The 17,366-nt window shown below is 33.9% G+C and overlaps 3 protein-coding genes across 4 annotated transcripts in view; all 3 read left to right on the top strand.

The window, feature by feature from the left end:
• The first annotated feature begins 572 nt into the window (after positions 1–572).
• LOC113240151 (solute carrier family 35 member G1) lies at positions 573–2,928 on the top strand. Its single transcript, XM_026477382.1, has 2 exons — positions 573–713; positions 800–2,928. The coding sequence occupies exon 2, from the start codon at positions 814–816 to the stop codon at positions 1,852–1,854; it is 1,041 nt and encodes a 346-aa protein (XP_026333167.1). The 5' UTR covers positions 573–713; positions 800–813; the 3' UTR covers positions 1,855–2,928.
• Positions 2,929–6,350: 3,422 nt separating this feature from the next.
• On the top strand, positions 6,351–9,613 carry LOC113240135 (mediator of RNA polymerase II transcription subunit 21). The gene is made up of 3 exons (XM_026477362.1): positions 6,351–6,457; positions 6,529–6,807; positions 7,672–9,613. Exons 1-3 carry the CDS (start codon positions 6,416–6,418, stop codon positions 7,795–7,797), a joined length of 447 nt encoding a protein of 148 aa, XP_026333147.1. The 5' UTR covers positions 6,351–6,415; the 3' UTR covers positions 7,798–9,613.
• A 2,857-nt stretch (positions 9,614–12,470) lies between these two features.
• The window catches only part of LOC113240121, a 146,698-nt gene continuing 141,802 nt past the window's right edge, over positions 12,471–17,366 (top strand). For both annotated transcript variants that reach the window (XM_026477345.1, XM_026477344.1), the window contains exon 1: positions 12,471–12,787. The gene's annotated coding sequence lies outside the window, so the exon portion shown is untranslated. The remainder of the gene's footprint in view (positions 12,788–17,366) is intronic.

The following is a 17,366-nucleotide window of genomic DNA, read 5'->3' as shown; positions in this document are numbered from 1 at the left end:
CGTAACAGTACGCGTGATGCATCATTATAAACAGTACGCGTGTGTGATGTATTACCCGAAACATCACCCGCGTGATACATTACCTGAAACAGTACGCGTGATGCGTAATGTAATGAGTGATGTTGATATTACGGAGTGATGTTTATAGTCTAAGTAATGCGAGTGATGTTGTAATGGTAACACCACGGAGTGATGTTTGTTTAAGACTTGAATGCACCTTTTTGCTTGTAGTACTACCCCCACATCACATTAATCTATAAACTTTTAGACTGTCTAAAATAAACAATTGTCTAAACAAAAACAATAATCTATAAATTAATGACAAACAACGAGGGGACTGCGTAAAATGTGCTTTGCCTCTAAAGTAAAATACAATTTCGAGTTAAGTATATAAACACGTTATAAAACTGCCTTGTTTCTTATTTAAATTTGTATTTATTTCGGTTGTGAATAGAAAATCGTTTACGTTTCCTTTTATGTGGTCTTTGCACTCTTTTTCTATTTTTTACAACAGTTTGCGCATGAATTTTATTTTGCGTGCAACAGATCGCACCTGTCATTTCTCGATATACAGACCACTGTGCTAGTTTGTGGAAAATTAAAATAAATTATTTTTTCCACAGAGGTAGAAACATGGATTATTTATAGAATTACATAGGCATAAAAACTAATAAAATTAAATCTATATTTTGTAGAATAGGTGGTCTCGAAAGGTGAGTAAACGAGATTGAACTTAAAAAGAAGAGTTAAGTTCGATGACAAAAAATTGTAATTTTGACGTAGTGGAATGTGGTTTCAGGTTATTCCTGAGCTATGCCGGAGCACCTAGAGCTGCAGCATCTTGTGGACTTATCCACGGCAAGTGGTGACGAGACTATACCTAACCTTTTGGAAAACAAGAGACCTCTGTTAAAAAGATGCCCATATTTGGGCTTAATACTGGCTACTCTATCGTCCTTATTCTTTTCACTATGTTCAGTTATCGTCAAAAGCCTTGTCAACGTAGATCCCATGCAGTTAGCCATGTTCCGTTTCATAGGGGTCCTATTGCCCACTGTACCTGTAGTTATTTACACTGAACAGCCAGTATTCCCTCCAGGCAAACGAGTTCTGCTTGTTCTGCGCTCTATAGTAGGCACAGTGGGTTTAATGTTAAGTTTTTATGCATTCCGGAATATGCCTTTAGCTGACGCCTCTGTTATAGTATTTTCTGTACCTGTATTTGTTGCATTGTTTGCTCGAGTTTTTTTAAAGGAACCTTGTGGTATTTGGAACACAGTATCAATAATTTTAACTCTAGTAGGTGTGGTACTTATTACCCATCCTCCTCTTTTATTTGGAGATGATGTAACATCTGGTCACAATGATAATTATAACAAGTTAAGAGGTGCAGTTGCAGCATTTGTTTCTACAATATTCGGAGCTAATGCTTATGTGTTGTTAAGAGTCTTAAAAGGCTTGCATTTCTCTGTTATAATGACAAACTTTGGTGCTATAGCCATATTGCAAACTTTATTATATTCCTTTGCATTTGGTGTTTTGTGTATGCCGAATTGTGGCACAGAAAGGTGGTTGGTTGTTTGTTTGGCATTATTCAGCTATTTGGGACAGATTTTATTAACAATGTCTTTGCAAATGGAACAGGCAGGACCTGTGGCTATAGCTAGGTCAGCAGACATAGTATTCGCATTTCTTTGGCAGGTTATGTTTTTCAACGAGATACCTAGCATGTACTCTGTATTTGGTGCCATTTTAGTTCTTAGTTCAGTAATGTTGGTAGGTCTTCGGAAATGGGCGTTAGCATTGCCTACAGATTCTCAGTTGCGGGGTAAATTAGGTGTATTAGCTCAATAATGAGGTTTAGTGGATCTATTACTGTTAACTCACAACATCTTCATATATCGACTACACATCATTTTAAAAATAATCCAGTAAGACGTAAAGACGTATGTAAAGAGGCACATGTTATTTTTATGTTGGCACTTTAGTCAGTTATTCAAAAAAATCAAAGACATTGCATTTAAAATAAGCTATATTTAAATTAAAGACACAATAATTAATGTAAACTTTTGAAGCATTTTTAAGTCACAATTCACCCTAAAAGACTGTTACCTGTGTCCTAACTTGAGTTGTGTAGTTATTGTTTACACTCTGATTTTACATATCATGTGATATTTCTTTGTTACCCATAAGTAATCTTTTAACTTATTTATAAGTAACTAATTTTGAGAAAGTTTTGTCTAGTTCATAGAGATAACTATGCAAGTTATAATTTATAATGTTTCTGTAACACTTTATATTGAGTAGTTCTCAAATACTTCTAATAGTATTTTATCTAGTCAAATAATGTATTGTTAGTATATGGACGTAAGAAAAGTATTTTTTGTAGCACACTTCGGTGGCCTCCCAAGTTCGCAATGAAAATTGCGAAATTATTTCATCGACACTATGTATATTTATTCATATTTAAGAGCTTTGCTCATTAATGTAAATGCATTATTAGCACTAAAGCATACACAAAAAGTTATCTAGTGTATTCGCAAGCTTTCAAGTGAAACTTTCGATCAAATAATGTAAATGCATTATTAGCACTAAAGCATGCACAAAAAGTTATCTAGTGTATTCGCAAGCTATCTGAAGTACTGTAATGTATCATTTTTTAAATTATTGATAACGAGTTCATAGATTTTTATACATATTATTACATAGATGAGATTGCTGCATATTTGAAATGAAACTTTGTTTAAAAAAAATTGGAATCCGAAAAAATAGTTTAATCTTTAATATCATTGATAATGTTATTCTCAAAGGTATATAATTTGAGGGTGTCGTTCTTAATTTCGAATAACACTATTTCCACTCGACAGTACTTCGACTACAAATTAATTCGAGAGAACACTACTTCGACAAAACACTCGTTCGACAGGTCTTTAGTTCGACGGAACATGAAATCGAGAAATAACCGCTTAAGCAATTATTAATTATTTCTCAGACTAGTTATTAATTATTTCTCAGACTAGTTATTAATTATTTCTCAGACATATTTATGTATATGACATATTCCGCTCAAGAATAAAGTGGTCTCTCAATACAGCAAATATTTATATTAAATATTGTGTATTCTGTCGGAATAGTGAACTGTCAAACATGTGTTTTGTCGAATAAATGTGTTAGTCGAAGTAAGTAATGTCGAGCCGAAATAGTGTTATTTGGAATTAAGAATGATATCTATAATTTGACCCTGCTAAGTCGACGAAAAAGGGCACAGTGTATTAAGGCGCACGCGTTCTGATATATACCACATATTTATTTTCAGTGTGTATATTCACATTGTTGTTAGAACGCTATATGCACACTTTGATTTAACTGTTTTTATTGTAAGTGACATAAAGTTGATTTCAAATTTGACTATGGTTTTGTTCCATTTTCATTTTTAGGTTGAAATTTGACACATAGCAAATTAAACTATTTCGTTTCGGGCCCTTTACTGAGCCCATGGTCAGTCAGTCGCGAAAAGTTGGTGTATTTGAAAAAACAAATATACGCTACTTAGATTAGATCTGATAAAAAAAATATTTTCATTTGCTATGATGAAATTTTTTTTTTTCACTTACAAATTTGATCGAAAGTTTACTTAAATATCATCTTAGATCTATCTAGTCACGGTTCTGTTTCTCATAGTTTCTAAGTTAGCAAAGAGCTCTAAATAGTTACCACTTTCTGTAAATACTTACACAAACTATTTATTAAAGAATTGTGATATTGTACTTCTAGTCTTAGAATACTTATTTATTTATGTTTTTGTGCTTGATTAAGTAATAAAATGTTACTGAACAGTTTTCTTTCAATTAAAGTACACTTTCTCTCTCTATATATTATATCTAGCTCTCTGCTCTTATAATCTGTTAATGCATAGTTTTGTTTCGTTTCTTGCCTAAATAACTGGAACTCCATTAATGAACATATTAAGTGATGCTGGTCGTATTAGAACTGCCTATAGCAACAACATATGTGATAACCTTAGAGGATGGAGTCTCTAAACACATTAAAATTCAAAAAAGTGGTCTCGCTTTCCTTCCTATACCTACCCACAATGTTACGAGGTTTTGTGTATATACTAAAGCCAAGTCCAGGTTTCTTCAAGACTTAATAAAACCAATTATTATACTTACATGGTTAACCGTAAAAAGTTTGCGAGATATATATAATAGGGTTTCCTACAAAAGTTGTTCATATTAATTTTACAATTAATCTAAGAATAATATAAACTAGGAATCTTCCAATAACATAATATGAAATCAGCCTGCTCATTTTGATTCAAATCTGAATTGATTCGACCGGGTAGTCTCGAAATCAGATGGGTTTCTGAGCGAGAAGACGAACCTGATTACTACTATATCTTTCTAATTTGTAAGTTAAATCAACTATTGTTCCAATTTGAAATGTCAAAAGTTTCCGATTGGTCAGTTGTGAATCGCAATTACGCGCCTCGACTCGGAAAAGACGCAGTTTCCGATCGGGAGAGGCAATAAAATCTTATATGTACAAATAGACAGGTTTTTTATAGGTACTCGAGAAAAAGTTAGGAAAAGATAATTTTTTCGCGGTTCTAAAGATGTCCGCATCATAAAAGTTGGCAGTGTTGATTGGTATACATAATTATGCCATTGGAAAGCTCAAGGACCATAGGGGTCATCAATGGCCACGAAAATGTTCTTCTTTTTTTAATTATTTCAGGTGCCCTTTTAGGTTTTCGCCAGTATCGTGTTTTCCGCTTAGTACCTATAATTTTACATTTTAATTTGAATAACATTTTATTAATTTGACCAACTTCTGGCTGTCCTGACTGTTTTCATTCAATACAATAAAATCATTATTCTAAGAGATTGAGTCTATCAGTGTTAAAAAAAATTAGTCAATTTTATTCATTTTGTATGAAAAAATATTTTATTAAATTTGACCAACTTCTATTGACCCGATTTCTGCGATTCTGCCCATACAATGAAATCATACTTCTAAGAAACGGACTCTGTTAAACGGTCTCCACCTTATTTTTTTTTTGATTAATGCTAATTTAAAAAAATTATTCAATTTTATTAATTTTATATGAAATATATTTTATGAAATTAGACCAACTTCGGCAATCCCGATTTTTTCGTCTCATACATCCATACTTACATACATCATTTCATTGATCCTTTCATTTATGAAAGGATCAATGAAATGATGTATTCGAGTCGATTAGCACTAAAAATATTTTGATCAATTTTGTTCATTTTTATGGCTCAGGCGTGACCAAAAAATTGTTCTCACAAAAAATACTTAATTGTCCCTAAGACAGTTTCTTTGTATCTTCTAAGGTTTCGGATTTCCCCATACTGTCCCATTATAAAAAACACTCTGTATATATATATAAATTATTATTAATTGTTGGTAAGTACGCTAAATAAGATGCCCGCAAATTATAATCTTACGTTATTGCTATATAGTAATCACAAAGATCGAAAATAAAAGGAAAATTGTTACGAGTAAGTGTTAACGGTAGTTAACACCTAGGTTAACACAGGATATTTTTTACGGTGAAAGTAGCACTATACCTAATTCAAAACTGGTGTTTTCATTAATTTAAAGTTTTTAATACGATTACTTGCGCAATAATCGTAAAAGTTAGTTGGAAGAAATCCCTTTATGGGATAAGCTTGCCGTTAAAAACGAACGTTTTAAATTCTTTGTTAAAATTTGTGATTTATTTTAGTGTTTATTAGGTATAGTGTTAGTCGTACGTGATACAAAACTGCAAAGTAAAACAACTTAAAAAAAACAGACGTCAGTAAATATTTAAGCAAAACAAGGATTTATGGTATGATTTTCTTTTGTTGAATAAGATTATTGTAAAAAAAATTATAATGTTACCATATTACGGAACTGGCCAAATTGGAAATAATAGTTCTTAAAAGTAATAGATGATTTTTGATCGATGCGAGTATTTTTTTGAGATATAGAAGTACGAAATTATGATTCATAATACTATTTCAATTAGCGCAAGAGATACCAGGCCAGTATTTTAGTCTTCAAATTGAGTGAATTCTCTGTGTTCTTCTTCTTCTTTTAAATGTTATGGCTCCATCGAAATAATCAATGATTTTGCCAATGTCAAGTAACAATAACTATGTACGGTAGTTTAATATTATTATAAAAATTGTACAAAAAAAATGGTGATTGCGCCAATGTCCTGTGAGAATAATGTAATAAATTCTCTGTGTTACAAAATTTGCAGGATTCAATGATCTTTTATGGCAATTACATTTTTATTTGTCACTGTCAAAAAATAGTTTACGTGAGTATGGTGTTATTTTCTGTTTAAACAAATGTATCTGTTTTTTCGATTGCTCAGTATTAATTATCTATTATAAACATGGCAGACAGGCTCACACAGTTACAAGACACAATCAATACGGTAAGAAGTTTAGTTGTAAATTATGTCGAAAGATTCACACGAAGTTTACAGCATTTTTTCTTTTTGTCCAGCAAGCAGAACACTTCTGCAATAGCATAGGCATATTGCAACAATTCTCGACACCTAGCAAGTTTCTTGGTTTCGATCGTAGTGGCTCTCAAACGCCACAACAGCAGCAAAATCAAGAAGATTATGCAGTTTTGTTCGCGACTCTTATTTCACGATGTGCTAAAGACATTGACACATTGATTGAGTCTCTACCGAGTGAGGAGAGCTCTACAGAGCTTCAAGTTCAGAGCTTGAGGCGTTTGGAGGCTGAAAATAAAGAGGCTGCAGAGAAATTGGAAGAGGTAATATTTTACTGTTATTGTCTGGTGAAACTACTCGAGATCCTTGTCAAGACTTATATATACGCCTATATATTTTTTTTTAACTTACACACTCATAGGGATACCCTGTGTCGTGGGTGCCATGGACACACACTCAGTCAACCACAAATTACACCCAAACTCTGAGATAATTGTAGACCATATAATTATTTCTCTGGGCCTGAAAATAGAAGAAAAAAAGAAGAAAATAGAAATTGGGACCTCTGTGTGACTGATCAGCACGGTAACCGTTCGGCCATTTAGGCAGTTAAATATGTATAACACATACATACCTATACAACATTACAAGGTGCTCTCATTTCACTAATGTTGTGGTTGTAAGAATGGTGTCTATTTTACATTAAGGTATTGTGTACAGTGGACATAGCAAACAATTTACGTACTTATGTAATATTTATTTACTATTCTTTCAAACAAAGGTTAAATTTTTAAATTCTACAAATAGCAATTTAATAAAAATATTGATTATTATATATATATAATATATTGATATTTTATTACAACCATTTTACATTATACTGGAAACCTATATTATTATTATGTTAAATGTAATGATGCATAACATCAGTTGAATTCGTAAACCTCCTAAACTCCAATAATGTGAATTTTGGAGTAGGCACGAAAATCAGAATTACTAAAAAATAATTATACGACATTCTATGATTATACCTCATAACTAAAAGTGGTCTTACATAATATTATATTTTAAGCTTTAATTGCTCAAAATGGGTTTATGAGGTTTAGAAATTTAGTCTACAATATGATGGTGTAAAAAAAGATAAGAAATTTGAAATAAATTTTTAATAATTGTTTATATTCCTGCAGGTAGTCCGTCAAGGAGAAATACTTCTAGAAAAGATCCAAGGGGCACTTAGTGATATTGCCCAAAGTCAATTGGATATGCAGAACCCAGCTCTGATTTTGAATAAAGATATCAAGCCACAGTTATAGGGATTGTGGAAACACCGTGTTTATTACAGTAGATGATAATTAATATTATATTCTTATAAAAAAACAGCTCCTTGACCCCATATTCAAGGTCACTTGTGTCAAACCAAAACACTGCAAGTCCCACTATAGTGTTATGTAATTTCATAACAAGAATGTTTTTACAAAAGAAATTCTTTTTGCAGCTTTTCTTCAAAATGCTGACTTTGATATTAGATACAGTGTATTGGTTTTAATTGTTTTTAATTTAAATTAACACACTCATAGCCCCGCTCTAGGGAAACGCTGTATCGCGGGTGCCATGGACACATACATAGAAAACCACAAATTACACCCAAACTCACGAGAGAAATCATAGTAGGCCACATAAATATTTCTCCCGGAAATTGTACTCCGGATCTCTGCGTCGCAGACCAATATTGTAACCGTCTGGTCACGGAGGCAGTTTAAAATTAAGAAAATAATAAAAAAAGTAAGAATTTTCACTGAATAAAACACGCATAAAAAACTTTAGTACATAGAATTGTTTTTTGTAATGATGTTTTATTTCTGCCAGCGGCAACGTGGAGAGGACTTATATTTAAATTTAATACTGAAATTCTCCACATAATTAATATAATGAATATGAAAATCAGTCAATTAAACAAAATTCTTCTTTTACCGTAAAGAAGAGAAATTGTAGCCAAGTAGAGAAATTGTGTTTTTGGTATGATTATTGTGAAGTCAGGTTAAGTCAAGTTAGTTCGAGAGTCTAGTAGGGCTAGCATGATAAGTCGTGACTTGCTTGAGAGTGACATAAACCACGATATCTCTATGCGAGACTAGCAGTATCTCTCGCTTTATGTCGCTCTCGGCTAGTCGTCGCGCCCTATCATGCTAGCCCTTCGGGTCAAGAACATGTCACGCTGCTGTGTATGATAAGAAGGGTCCAAAGTCCAAAGTCTCAAGCTTAACATTTTCTTGACTATTTCATTTGATCTAGTTTATTTTTTATCTGTGATCTTTATATCAATATTTACGTAAGAATAAATGAACTTACAAAAATACCTGAGTAAAAATATCTGAAAAAATTATTATTGTAACTCTTGCATTGTATTATGTAATCAATGGTAGGATAATCGGTTTCTTCTTTTTATTATATCGATGGCATGCACTATAATGCCTGCCATCGTGGTAAAAGGATTTGCCAATCGGCGTAGGGTACTCGTCTTGTTGCCTAGGGTGCGCCAGACATACAGGGAAGTAATGGTATGTCGTGTGGGAAGACTGCTTTAGTGCACCTTATTAGTAGGGCTAGCACGACAGCATCTTGCGCGAGAGCGACATTAAGCGCGAGATACTGCTATTCTCACACAGATCTCGCGCTTTAGTGCATAAACCTGTACAGATTTTTCGTACATAATTATTCAACAGAAGCGACTGTATCGATGCAGTCGCGCGTTTGTATCGATGCAGTCGCGCGTTTGCATCGCTGCTAAAAGTCGCCGAGTGTAACCACGCTTATATGTCACTCTCGCGCAAGTTGCGCTCTGCCGTGCTAGGCCTACTGATGCTTATTTACGTTTTGCGTACAATTCGGTTGCTCACTAACATGGAATGCGTTTTTGTATCGAAAAAATCCCGTGACATTATTGAATCCATGTATAAAATTAAAGGAAAATAAACGTTTAAAATATTTGTAATTTTTTTTTATACTGAGATCCCGTTGTCACATTACTGCTTCATCATTAGACCTTTAAGAGTCAATACAACCTCAAATGGCTTTGGTTGATCCCGTATAACGGTGAAAGTGTTGAATCAATCACTTTGAAAAAAATGTGTAGTCAAATTGAGGATATACACTGATTACTACACAATGTGAAAACACGATTCTTAAAAATGTTCACGATAGAAAAAAACCACAAACTTACCTCGAAATTTACAAGAAAATCGCTTTATTCAATAGGTACCTTACGTATACCAATGTTTTTTTTATATCAACTGAACTAAATAGAACACCTATACGATATACATTTTTTTAAATGGCTTAATTTCGTTTGTAAAAAAATAAATCCAGTGTTCCCGCCGTTCGTCCCGCGCAGTAGAAACGATTCAGTACAGGAATAATTTGAATTCGAGCTGAGGTAGTATCAACTTTGAAGGCTTAAAAGTGTGCCAGCGTTTTAGTTTAGTTTAGCATGGCTACTCATGATAGTCGCGACACGCGCCACAAAATTGGAATAAGCGCGCGCTATTGGCTGTCTCCATCAGATCTAATTTAGATAGCCAATAGCGCGCACTTACTTCAATTTTATCGCGCGCGTCGCGACTATCATGCGTAGCCATGCTACGGGGGCGGGCCATTTAATTCCTGCCTCAATATATATTTCTTTTAAGAAAATATTTAATGAAAAAGTTTTAGTAGCAGTAGAGCTTGTGAAAGAGTTCGTTCAGGGAAGTGCTGCCACATTATCTATTTCTGCCGCCAAGAAGTAATGTGAGCATTACTGCGTTCCGGTTTGGAAGGGTAAGGGTGCTGGTGCAATGACAGGCACTCATACACCCATGTGCCTGTAAATCACCAGCATCATTCATTAATTTCAATGTCACGGGTGCAGAGGCAATGCATGTCAGATTTTTGTGATTTACAGCTCTGAGTGGCTCTGCCACTACTCTGCCGTCCACTAACCAAAACGCTGCTAAGTGACAAATGGTCAAATGACCGTTTCAAATAGCAAAAAATGGAGCACAAAATTCTCTTTTAAAAACAGTTTGACTGCCTTAGTGGCCGAACGGTTACCATGCCGGACTGCCACACAGAGGTCCCAGGTTCGATTCCCGGGCCGGGAGAAATGTTTGTATGGCTTACATTTATTTCTCTCGTGAGTTTGGGTGTAATTTGTGGTTGTCTACGTGTGTGTCCATGGCACCCGCGATACAGGGTTTCCCTAGTGCGGGGCTATGTTGAGTGTGTGCGTTATTATGTTATAGTTAAAATTAGTTAACTTGTTCGGCATATCGGAACTTACCCTAACGATGCATAGCATAACTATAGTTTTGTCTTTGTTATTTACTTTCTGTGTAAGACACTGTATCTGATAAAGACTAGTTATCCCGCTTGTTAAGAACCGTACTGGTGACACGGCTGATAAATCCAACTATAGACCAATCTCACTAGCGACAGTGACAGCTAAAGTTCTGGATAGGATGTGAGATGATCACGTAAGTGGCCAAATACTATTACACGATTCGGCTTTAAAGAGGGCTTGTCAACCGAGACTGCCATTTTGTCACTAAAATATGCTGTTGATTACTATATCAAAAGAGAGACCGGGGTATATGCCTGCTTCTCAGACCTTTCAAAAGCTTTTGACCTAGTGGCATATAATATGCTCTGGACAAAATTGAAGAAAGCGGGCATATCACCTGAAGTAGTTGATATTTTCTCACATTGGTATAGTAATCAAAAGAAGGTAGTAAAATGGGCAAATGCTCAATCTGATGAGTATGTTTTGAGCTGTGGCGTTAGGCAAGGAGGATTAATCTCGCCTAGACTTTTTAATTTGTTTGTTAATAAATAATTTTTGTAATTGGGTACCTACTAATCCTAATACTAACATAGTTATATAAGATGTCATGTACTATATATACTATACTAACTTGTATGGACTGCATTGTCTGAAATAAATTATTTTCCTTTTTTTATTTTACTTATTATTTATTGCTGAAATATCGTTAAACAATTTCAATATTCGGAAAACGGGGTTATGGTTTTTATGATATCTCAAAACATTTTTTTGTCACTTTTTTAGTTAGTTAGCGGACGGCAGTAGGTATTATGGTCAGGCGTATAGCTTACTATCAAGTGCAAGACGTGTTTGTTCCATCACAGTATCATAAAAAAAGTTAGTTCCTTCCACGGATTTATATATTTCATAAACAAGTCCGTGGTTCCTTCAAATTAGTTTGTTCGTCGTCGTTCGTTCAAATTGTGGTGTGGGTCAAATCTACGGCTTAACATAATCGACTGTGAACTGGCACCCGGTAGTATCTCACTTTTGACAACTTTGCAGGTGAAGAAAAAATCATTTATATAGCATCTGGTTTATTATATAAAAATACGTACTACATACATATATGTGTAATAAAAATATTTAAAGATTACGTATTTTTTTTGTTTTGGCTTCTGTCCCACTGAGTACAATTCTGCCAGTGTACGTATTTTTATTTAATAAACCAGATGCTATACAAGTGACGCAAATACTTTTTTTCTTCATTCTTTAAAGTTGTCAAAATTGAGAAAGTACCGATTGTCAGTTCACAGTCGATATTACCTATAAGCCTTAAATAATTTCAGGTTTTCGTCCCTGAAAAGGTTTCCAATGTTTCAGTACAGTTTCATAATCGAAACATTCCAAACTGAGTTTTAAGTACTGCAGACAGTAACATACTACATACTTTACAGTACTCTGTACAGAGCTACACCTTACCCAATAAAACATTCCCCTGTATCAATACGAAAGAATGCGCAGGAATTGTACGTTTACACCCAAACTATCTCCAGTATCCGGAACTTCCGAGGAAGAAGCAGTCCTTCACTTCCAGTTACGGCTTCCTGTCGCACCTCAATATCCGCACCGGCTCGACTCATCAACAAAACCTGTCTCGAAGTCACATTCACGGCCCAGCCTCTCGCCGCGCCTTCAGTTGATAACCGACCTCCTTGCCGCGATCACGTCGCTCCACGTTGCCGGTTTCCGAACGAACTCTCACATTTCGCTACTTCTATTCTAAACAGTTTTCCCGCGTAAAAGTTATTATAAATATATTCGTGATTTTGTTACTTTTGAATTTTAGAACGGTATTGTGAACTGTTGTCTCTATAAAATGAAGTGACTGTTTTAAACTTTTGAGTGTTTTTCTTTGGATTTGAATTTCGAAGGAGGGAGTGGATGTGAAAACTGGAAAGGGCCCGGAAGAACGGGTCAGCTCTCCCTTCGAATTTCCTATACAGGTAGGTTTTGTATTTTAGTTTGTTGTGAAATTATTTTATATTTAGGTATGTATGCAAATTAGTATTATTTAAAAAAGTATATTGAGAGCTTCCAGACAATAATTCTTACTTTAGGAATGTAATAAGCAATAAAACAAAACAAAAGAATGTGTTTAGAGTGATTTGATCAGAATTTGAATTTTAAAACATTTAATTATACGAAATATTTAATAAATTAGAAAAAAAAAATTTTTTTTAATATCAATTAGACAAGTTTTAAATATGTCCATATATTAATACAAAACGTCAATTAGGAAATTTATTACGAACTTAATGAAGTATTTTAAGGAGATGATTAAACGGCATTCGGCCTCGGTATTGAAAGATACAGCTAATTAAACATGAAGCGATCGTTTAGAATTTTCCACATAGTACATTCTGTGTATAATTCTATATTGAAATTTTGGTTGTTTTAATATAAGTAGGCATAATATTAATTGCGCGCACTCTTATCAAGAAGTAATATAATGATAAGTTAAAAAATCTTGCACCGGATTAAAATGAATTTTGTATTGAACTGAATCCCTAATTACCTAAACAGACATTTTTCATATATTTCATAATCTGTGGTTTCATATTTTTTTTATTACATACATGGGTATTACTTAATTCAAAAACATGCTATCCAATTAAATAATCTACCTATGTACATATAGGTAAGTATTTTTTATTTATTTATTTAAATTCACCAAAGCTTAATACATTCGGTTACAACAATATTTTACACACATTTGACAGGGTGTTACAGTTAAAATGCTTAACCAATTACAGGTGAACATGCCATGATGAGAGTATTAAAGTTAAGACAATTATTATTAATTTACTGTTAATTTTTTTTTCTGTACTTATATTACATATGTTTACTGTATTAATAAATTAAATTATAAAATAACAAATTAAATTATAATTTTACATTGGTATACAAAAAATGTTAGGTACATACTTGGAAATGGTACCATAAAATGTGATTGTAATCACATAGTTACTGTAAATATTAATGTCCAATAAAGAATATTTAATACATCAATAAAAAAATCAAAAATTAGCAACGATATTAAATACTTAACGAAAATATGTATATGTTGGTGGCACATACAAAATGCGCGTGTGTCAATCAAGGATTTTACAGATGGGGAACCAAGACAACGACAAAATTTTTAAACAACTTCATAATCTATAATCTTTTTTCTTTTTCCGAATAAACTAATTGTATTTCGTATCTACTTGGACGCTGTTAAGTAATAACGTGTCAACCAAATATGATCGTAGTTTTGAGAAAATGGCGCCTAAAGAATGGATTTATGACAAAAGTTTTTATAATTTTTTTAATATTTGGAGGTTTTAAATCAGCTTCTTTATGTTTGTAAAATGCAGACGAGATGACAGGCTGCAATTTGGCATTAAAAGTCTCAATTTACGAGTTTTTGTGTGTTATTAACACGTTATTGCTTATCAGCATCCCCTTATCTTTACTCTTTAACAACAAGGGATATCTACGTACGCGTTAGAATCTTTAAAATGAACTGAAACAATCACACACGAAGGTACCGTCTATCAAGATAGTGTAATTGCGAATTAATTGCTGTCCAGATTGCTGTAATTACTGTACACTGTGGAACAGTGCGAATGCGGTACTCTTTGAAAGTCAATGTCTTATTCAGTACGTTGCTTTTGCTTGTTAATTAGTTGGTATTTCTTTGTAAAGCAGCTAAAAAAAATAAGTCTGTTTACTGTTGATTTACCGAATGTTGTAATATGGTATTCTTTATTACATACAAAGAGACATTGCATAAAACAGCTATCTACACAAAAGCGAGGTGCAATAGTTGACCTCATTGCGAAGTACCTATCACTTCAGGAAATACTAAAGTTGATTAAGTCAACTTGTGTATGACCGCACTATCTTTTTGTATGATTTTTGATACTTTGTCTTTGGTTTTCTTTTTCGTCTTGTTGTCTTTAAAGAGGATGGTGTCGTGCACAAAGGACCATATATTTCTAGAAAGGACTGTAAATTATATTTTTGTTGAAAAAAAGGTTCAAAGTACTTTCTGACAGCCTTCGTCTAACGGTTACCATTCTAGACTGTTGGCAGTCTCCGCTTGGGCAGAGGTCACAGGTTTGATTCCCGGATTGGGAGAAAGATTTGCATGGCCTACATTTATTACTCTCGTGAGTTTGGGTGTAATTTATGGTTGTCTACCTATGGCACCCGCGATACAATGTTACCCTGGTGCGGGGCTATGAGTGTTGCCGTAAACACAACTGTTGAAAATAATAATAATAAATCTGCCAGACAATTGCACCTATTATCTAGTCTCTAAGAAGGAATTCCACGTAAATAACATGAGGAATGAAATGAGTCTTATTTTCCTAAATTTGCTCTACCGGGAATTAAACCAGATTGGCCAACCAAAACACGTCGACTCTATCTTAAATAGAGCTTGCTCTAAATTTGAAAATTTGCTTTGCTCCAGCCTTCAAGTTTCTACTAAATTATCTACTTTCCTATTTAATTATCACTGTTTCTACTGTGTAACTTTTGACAGTGTTGCCATTTAAATGATCGTTTCCGGTAATTATCTGTCAAACTTCTTTTGATAGATAACTAGTGGAAACAGTAGCCCGAAAAGACTGAATATCAATCCCAGGCGGTCTTTCATTGTACTCGGTTGATTGGCACAAGTTAAGGTTCTCATTGGTTGATAAGTAGTCACCTCCGAAGACCGAATGCACTGGAGGAAGTTGGTAATTTTTTTTCTGTACGACTTCTGTGTATTCTGCCGACTACTTTCATTTTCTATGTACTACATAAATTTAAACTAAATTACGCTTACATTTATACATAACGCTGATGTTTGTAGATACACCTTTTTATTCTAATAATTGAATTAGTAACAGACATATTTTATTTATGATATTGTGACAAGACGAACAAGCCGTGCGCCTGTTTGTCCATATGCTTTTGCAGTGCCGCTCAGACTCTTAAATCACAAAGAGTCGAGGGGCATTGTCATTGTGCCCCTCACCCTGATACATAAGTTGCCAAGCCCCATGTGCTTGTACCTAATTTCACTAGCCCCTTACCCTTCAAAACCGGAACGCAGTAATGCTCACATTACAGCTTGGCGGCAGAAATAGGTAAGGTAGTACGTGCCTGGACTGACGAACTGCTACTAAAATGTTTTGGGTAGCAATAAAAAAGTGTATATTATTAAAAGGTTTCACAATTTTTTTAAATTGGTACCGAGCATTGTCTTGATCACTAAAAATCGTACCCTTAGAAACGACCTTAATGGCATGGCATAATGATTATAAACTCTTGGGGATAGATGAAAAGATTCCGAAATCGATTCCTGGTTGGATCAATAATTTAGGAAACGATCTTGCTTGTTAGTATTGTTCTTTGGAGTATTTCCAGATTTTATTGTGTTAATCTGAGGTTTTCTACAAGTAATTAGCTACTTTGCGATGTCGGAATTTAATTGTCTGGTACATTACCTATAAGTTATTTCATCGCTACCTTAGTTAATAACAACACAATAACAATATTTTTTAAATAAATTGCTATCCACTCATCAGATGGGTATTTAATAACATTATTTTGATTGATGAGCTACGTGCGGTTTAATTTCCAGTTAAAATAACAGAGTTCACATGGTGGTTCACCTCAAATAAAGGTGATTACCTACCTGTAATGTCAGGGGCGGTTTGAATACAATTTGTAACTTAACATATTAGAATCTCACTTGAGTTCTTACGAATAAAAAACACTTTTGAGACTGTTTGTAATACCTTATCTGTTTATTCCTTGTTCTTCCAAGAGCGTCATCTCTTCCACTAGGCTTCGCTCGGGAACGTTCCCTTGTACAATTTCGGATGTCTCATGTCAAAAGTTCCTTCACCAAACTGTTAGACATGTGCGACAACTGAAGATGTTTATTATAATAATACGAAAATAGAGTGTGTCGAGAGTGAGGCGTTAAGACAACAGATTCCGGACCTAACGTTGTGGGCAGTGGCCACATGCAACAGCCTCTTGTCTAACGAGTCGAAGGTGTAGTATAACATATAAAAATCTATTCCATTATTTGACTCGGGTACACGGGTCTTTCGTTTCCTATCATACCGATTGCCATCAATCTTGTAAAGTTAAAATTATCTTTTAATAAATCTTAACTACATAATAATTCAATGTTTTGTATCTACTCGTATGTGCCAACCAGAAACTAATAGAGAAATCATTACATTTGGAAGACGGATTGGCAATGGCCATAAAGCACTAATCTAATGCAAATGGAGATGTTTTTGCTTGTGTTTTATAATTATAGAAATTAATATGTATTTTTATGTAATATGTGTATACCGTTACACCTCCAATTGCTGTTAAAGTACTTGTCATATTATGTTAAAATCGTACAGGCTATGTAAAAAGCATTATGTATTATGTCTAACATGGTTCGGTTTTCAATATTCGTATTTCCAAGCGTCCAACGATATCTATCTATATTCTGTTTCAACTGAATCCCAACTAATATTA

The sequence above is a fragment of the Hyposmocoma kahamanoa genome, unplaced genomic scaffold (genome assembly GCF_003589595.1).
Source record: "Hyposmocoma kahamanoa isolate Upper Pololo Valley unplaced genomic scaffold, ASM358959v1 120, whole genome shotgun sequence".
Classification (NCBI taxonomy): Eukaryota; Metazoa; Arthropoda; class Insecta; order Lepidoptera; family Cosmopterigidae; genus Hyposmocoma; species Hyposmocoma kahamanoa.
This window is presented reverse-complemented; position numbering and strand designations above follow the sequence as displayed.